This window comes from Astatotilapia calliptera, chromosome 18 (assembly GCF_964374335.1).
Source record: "Astatotilapia calliptera chromosome 18, fAstCal68.1, whole genome shotgun sequence".
NCBI lineage: Eukaryota > Metazoa > Chordata > Actinopteri > Cichliformes > Cichlidae > Astatotilapia > Astatotilapia calliptera.
In genome coordinates, this window is record NC_137439.1 from 5,123,387 (window position 1) to 5,130,212 (window position 6,826).

The 6,826-nt window shown below is 38.5% G+C and overlaps 1 protein-coding gene across 1 annotated transcript; it reads left to right on the top strand.

Moving 5' to 3' along the window:
* The first annotated feature begins 1,544 nt into the window (after positions 1-1,544).
* LOC113010233 (tripartite motif-containing protein 16-like) lies at positions 1,545-5,635 on the top strand. Its single transcript, XM_026149218.2, has one exon. The coding sequence runs from the start codon at positions 3,255-3,257 to the stop codon at positions 5,001-5,003; it is 1,749 nt and encodes a 582-aa protein (XP_026005003.2). The 5' UTR covers positions 1,545-3,254; the 3' UTR covers positions 5,004-5,635.
* Positions 5,636-6,826: the final 1,191 nt, after the last annotated feature.

Below are 6,826 nucleotides of genomic sequence, written 5' to 3' on the forward strand. Positions count from 1 at the left end.
GTTTAATTTGTCACAGTAGGGGAAGCACAGGGAGGATTAATGATGGTTTCACTCATCTTAGAGGAGGTCCCGTATGTGGTCATGCTGATTCACAGTCACAGCTTTCTCTGACACTTAGGGCTTTTCTCATTTCTCTAATTATGATCACTGAGTCATCATGAGGGAAATTGCAATTTCAAAAATGTATCTAATAGACAGAGAAAGAGTCTATCCTACATTGTTTATGTACTAAAGAGGCAACACAGCATGAATATACAAACCACAGTGTGAGGAGCACCTCTTAGTCTTGTGAGATTTTTTGTAAGACGATTGGTTGCATATTCAAACTTTCTGTCCCTCACCGTTAATGTGTGATAAATAAAAAGATCAAAAAACTCCAGTGCGTGTTTAAATGTCATTAAAAGTAGGCCTAAATAAAACAGTTTTCATGAACACTATGTATTTATTTGACATCTGAGATCAGAAAATGCGACAGACTGTAACAAAATGATAAACAGTCAGTGGAGCTGTGACAACAAAGTGAAGATGTTTTATTTTGTTACCTTTTTTTAAATTCCTCTTTCCTTGTGCTGCTTCCTTGTTTCCTTCTCTCTGGTGGGAAAGACCCAAATTACAAGGAGAGGAACTGACGATATGCATGACAAAAATAATTGAGTGTAACTGAACCATCATTAATATATCAGTGATTTTCCTTCTGTGAGAACTGAAAGGTGGTTCATCAAATAGACTGTTTCAATAATTTCAAAAAAATAGAAACACAAAAAACTAGAACAATGTCCACCCTGACTCTAATACATTTTATTTTGATTTTGTCAGTAATAGGGGTGGCAAAAACTACCGAAGTCCAAGACCCACAGACAAAACCAAGGTAAAACCAACCAACCAATTAGGTTAAAACTCCATGAAAGCTGCAGAATCTAAACTCTTGGGACCAAACAGAGAAATGACAAACTGACTCTCTGCCAAAGGACAAACGGAAACTGGCGCAATATATTACATACACAGCTAACGAGAGAGGAAAGGAAACACTTGGGAAACAAGAACATCTGAAATTAATCAAGAACAAAGAGACAAAGGAAGCTTGTCTTGTGTCAAATGCAAGACACAAGAAACAACTGTGTATCAAATTAAAACAGGATGTAACAAATGGGAGAGAGACAAATTCTTAACAAGAAACAAAAGTAGACTGAGGAGGCTCTACTAAACTGCACCCCAAACAAGTAAATACAAGCCAGTGCTCAAAATGTAAAGAGAACCCAGGATACAAAAGTAAGCAGAACTAAAGACTAAAAGTCCAAATGATAATCTAAAATAAAAAACTCAAAGTACCATCAACTTTACAAAGAGAAATGTTGCCATGTTTGTATGTCTGAATAAGTTGAACAATTTCAGGATATATGAAGATGCATCTAAAATGCATGCTGGCTGCAGGGTGACTCAGGTGTCAGTGTTTCAAACTTAAACCAAATAAAGCTGTATTAAACAGCTTTCACCACTAGAGGGTAGAAATTAACCAACACGGCCTCAAAGCTCATCGCAGCTCCATAGCCAGAGGAGCACAGGGTTTGCTTTAGACAGTTTTTCATTACTAATGAGAAAAACTAAATAGTGGAGCAGTGTTGGTTACATGTGTGGGCAGCAAAAAGAAACAACATTGAGCACCCCCAGACCTTTGCTCAGTTTAAGCTGCTTTCACTTACAAGTTTTTGCTCAAACTGAAAAAAGCTTTTATCTTTTTAAGCTAGTTAGTTAGAGTCATCTCAAGGCATTTAATAAGTCTAATATCTCTATTAGAGGAACACTCCCCATGATTCAACAGTACCCTATGAGCAAGCACTTGGCAACAGTGGTGAGAAAACAGGAAGAAACCTGCAACATAATCAGGACTGGGAAAGGTGAGGATAAAGAGGGCAAACAGCTGGCAGGTTGTTTGGATGTGTCAAGTGCGTCTGGAAAATGCAACTCTTGAATTAGAGACACATGGCAGCCTTTCCAAAAGAGCAGCAATATCAATATTTTAGATTTCACTGAAACCCATCAGGGTTTACAACAACACCTCAATCACCTCTGCCAGGCCCAGACAGTTGGGGTCTGGGATTTTATTTTATTTTTTAATTTATTTTATAAATATTATAATCATTATCTAACTCTGCACCAGATGTCTGCTGGGAAGAGAGACTATGCCTACTAGTGTTGGCCAGAGGGGCCGATGGCGCGATATGGCAGCCTCGCTTCTGTCAGTCTGCCCCAGGGCAGCTGTGGCTACAACCGTAGCTGCCTCCACCAGTGTGTGAATGTGAGAGTGAATGAATAGTGGCATTGTAAAGCGCTTTGGGTGCCTTGAAAAGCGCTATATAAATCCAATCCATTATTATGTTTCTTTAACATGCCCCATGCATGTGTTTTTATAATATACAAACACAGTATATGTATATATATAAAAAATATATATATATCTACAATGTACACCTTGCAGATAAAATCAGAAATACATTATCACTGCCTAAGAGGACTTTGTAGTGGCAAAGTTGAATGAAGTTAATTTTTATCTTACATGTAATCATAGTAATACAAAGAAATGTTCCAACCTCTGAGTAAATAAAGGTCATTTTTATTACGTGTCAGACTGGTTAAATTGTTTATTTATTTCATTTACCTGCTGTTATAATATGGGAAATCCTTTTAAAAAAAAGCTGCTGTAAAGGCAGTTGCAAAAAACCATAATCAACCCTGCCATAAGTAGCCAGGTTATGGGGACGTCTCTGAAACAGCTGACCTTTCCGCGGTATTATTCAAGGATTCTATAATGAGAGACAAAGGTAAGACAAAAGTATTTTTGCTTGAATCCCAATGTTTCAGTAGCTTGTAGAACAATCTTTTGCAGCAATAACTTCAAGTAATCATTTTTATATGTTATTTTACACCTGGATGTGAAAGAAGGTGTACTTTCTTTTTCACCTAACTGCATGAAAATATATGCATATATATTTATTTGTAGTTGAGAGATTGTATCCCCTGAAAACAAGTTCAATCACAAACAAGTTCAATATCTGCAAGAGTTCATCTGTGCAATGATTTGTACCTTGTACTTTTTTATGTCTATATGGTGAGTAAATCTTGGTTGCATGTTAATGTGTTACATTTTTATTACACTTATTCTTTCAGGTCAATTTTGTTCCTGCAGTAAGTTAAACTGAAAACCTCCCTCACCTTTCTCCTATTCCCACTGTACAAGTTCCAAGAATTTGAACTGCATGACTCATCAGGCACCTTTTGAAAAAGAAACACATACAGCGCAGTCACTGACACTGAGAGGAGAAATGGCGCAGAAAGGAGTTCAGCTGGACCGAGAAACCTTCTCTTGTTCGATCTGTTTGGATCTACTGAAGGATCCGGTGACTATTCCCTGTGGACACAGCTACTGCATGAACTGTATTAAAAGCTTCTGGGATGAAGAGGAAAAGAAGAAAATCTACAGCTGCCCTCAGTGCAGACAGACTTTCACACCTGACAGACCTGTTCTGGAAAAAAACAGCATGTTATCAGTTTTAGTGGAGAAATTCAAGAAGACTGGACTCCAAGCTGCTCCTGCTGATCACTGCTATGTTGGACCTGAAGATGTGGCCTGTGATGTCTGCACTGGGAGAAAAATGAAAGCAGTGAAGTTCTGTTTGGTCTGTCTGGTGTCTTATTGTGAGAAACACCTTCAGCCTCATTTTAGGTCTCCTGCCTTTGGAAAACACAAGCTGGTGGAGCCCTCCAAGAAGCTCCAGGAGAACATCTGCTCTCGTCATGATGAGGTGATGAAGATGTTCTGCCGTACTGATCAGCAGAGTATCTGTTATCTCTGCCCTGTGGATGAACATAAAGGCCACGACACAGTCTCAGCTGCAGCAGAAAGGACTGAGAGGCAGAGAGAGCTGGAGGTGAGTCGACAAAACATCCAGCAGAGAATCCAGGACAGAGAGAAAGATGTGAAGCTGCTTCAACAGGAGGTGGAGGCCATCAATCAGTCTGCTGATCAAACAGTGGAGCACAGTGAGAAGATCTTCACTGAGCTGATCCATCTCATCCAGAAAAGAAGCTCTGATGTGAAGCAGCAGATCAGATCCCAGCAGGAAACTGAAGTGAGTCGAGTCAAAGAGCTTCAGGAGAAGCTGGAGCAGGAGATCACTGAGCTGAAGAGGAAAGATGCTGAGCTGAAGCAGCTCTCACACACAGAGGATCACATCCAGTTTCTACACAACTACCCCTCACTGTCAGCACTCAGTGAGTCTACAGACTCATCCAGCATCAATATCCGTCCTCTGAGCTACTTTGAGGATGTGACAGCAGCTGTGTCAGAGGTCAGAGATAAACTACAGGACATTCTGAGAGAGGAATGGACAAACATCTCACTGACAGTTACTGAAGTGGATGTTTCACTGTCACAACCAGAGCCAAAGACCAGAGCTGGATTCTTAAAATATTCATGTGAAATCACACTGGATCCAAACACAGCAAACACATGGCTGTTATTATCAGAGGAGAACAGAAAAGCAACATTTATGAAACAACAACAGTCTTATTCTGATCATCCAGACAGATTCACTGTATGGTATCAGGTCCTGAGTAGAGAGAGTCTGACTGAACGTTGTTACTGGGAGGTGGAGTGGAGAGGGGCAGGAGTTTATGTAGCAGTCGCATACAAGAATATCAGCAGAAAAGGAGGTAATGAATGTGGATTTGGATGTAATGACAAATCTTGGTCATTAGATTGTTACAACAACAGTTATATATTTTGGTACAACAACATTAAAACTCGTGTCTCAGGTCCTCGTTCCTCCAGAGTAGGAGTGTACCTGGATCACAGAGCAGGTATTTTGTCCTTCTACAGCGTCTCTGAAACCATGACTCTCCTCCACAGAGTCCAGACCACATTCACTCAGCCGCTCTATGCTGGAGTTTATCTTAGTGGATGGTTTGTGTTTGAAACAAGTGTTGAATTCTGCAAACTGAAATAAATTGAGATAATTATCAGCTGCAAGAGTGAGGTTGGTATTAATTTTAAATTTTTGAGTCTTTTTGTTTGTGTATGACATTATGGCAAAAATGATCCAGTATAAATCTAGTGCAGCAAGTTTTTTTTTCACAAATAGCAGTTGGAATGTGTTTATATGTCTGTTGGGAGAGATTTTGTGTTAATGTCACCACTGTGGAAGAAAAATGTGCAGCTCTGTAGCCTGAAGATGAAGATAAACACAAGCTTGGGGGGGAATGGCCCCTTCCACCTTTACAGGAGTGGAACACTGTGTGTTGTGTTTGTAATGTGTTTGTAACACCTCTATAACACACCTTTCCTCCACAATGACAGCAGACTGATTAGTCATTAGAATTGGGACTGATGTGCTTCAGTCACAATTCTCTGCATTAACATTTTATTTTTGTTATTTTTAATGTTATTTTAAACTCTTTTACCTTTGTTAACAAAAAACATTTGCTTTAAGATAAAAAGTGGAGATTTTAATTTGTTTGCTTTTTAATTTCACGATTTATTTTGTTCTCCTTGTGACTAAAAATAATTCATTGACAGGATTAAAGGCTACTGGAAACCAATGATATGAAGTTTGTGTTTAAATAAATACATTTAAATATTTGAGTCTTGGGAACATTTTTGTGTTTTGACAGTTTTCAATAAAGATTAAACTTCAGAATGGGTTGGTACTTCTGTACTTCTGTACTTTTGTACTTTTGTACTTTAGCGTCACAGTGTTTTATAGACAGAATCCAGATGAGTAAACACTAACATCTGAAAGAAAAAAATATCATTTTATTTGGTTGCAGTGTATGTAGACTTTACTCTTTTGACTTTTGCCCATTTTACGACTCGATAGACACTGGGTGATATTTTTGTGCAAAGATTATCTATTTCACCATTTGGTTTCAACAGAAAGATGTCATTTTCTAAATTCATGAATATGTTTTTAGCTTTGCTAAAGTACACAACTAAAGTACAGAGCACTAGTGGATAATTTTGTGGAGTGCTCTGGGAGAAAGCATCTACTTCTGAATGTGGATCAGGTCAGAGAGACAGGAATCAACTTCAGAAGGACGAGGACAGCTAAAAGATCTCTGTCTATCCTGATACAGGATGTTGATGTGGTGGAGGAGTACCTGCGTGTCTACATCAACCAACATTTAGTTTGTAGACAAAAAGAGATGAGAAGGCCCCTTTTCTGAAGAAAGCTGAGATCCTGAGAAATGGTGATCTTCCATCCATGTAGAACTTCTTTAAATTTGGCTACTTTCCTTTAAAAAATATAGTAAAACGTAAGCAAGGTTTATTTTTGAGTTTTATTTATAACAAGGAAGAAATTAAAGGAATAATATGAACCCTTGATCCCTTCTCTGAGGAGGAATCCAGTGATTCTGTTGCACTGTGGTACTTTTCTGCCTTTGTTTGGGTCCTTTTGTCAATGAGAAAAATCACTGCAAAACAATACAAAGCTGTTATGACTTTTATCCTGGGGTGATACACTTCTAATAGGAGTGGTCTGAAGAGGGTCACTGACAAGCTGATAAGTATATGCTATGGGTTTAATGTAGAAACCATGAAATACTGAAGCTGCTTTGGAAGCACATGATGCACAAACACCTTACTAACAAAAGTTTTCCTTTAATTTGTCAACTGTTTGCATGTTTGGCTCCGGCCCATTTGTTTTGAATTATGATGTCATGAGCCTTTTTAAGCCTAGGATATATTTGTGTGTGACAGCAATAATGCAATTCAGTCAATCATGTGAAATCATTTCTCTTTTTCTGAATTTTACTGACACTGGTCAGTTGT

Coding starts and splice junctions, on each gene's coding strand:
- LOC113010233 (XM_026149218.2), top strand. CDS start 3,255: ATGACTCATCAGGCACCTTTTGAAAAAGAAACACATACAGCGCAGTCA.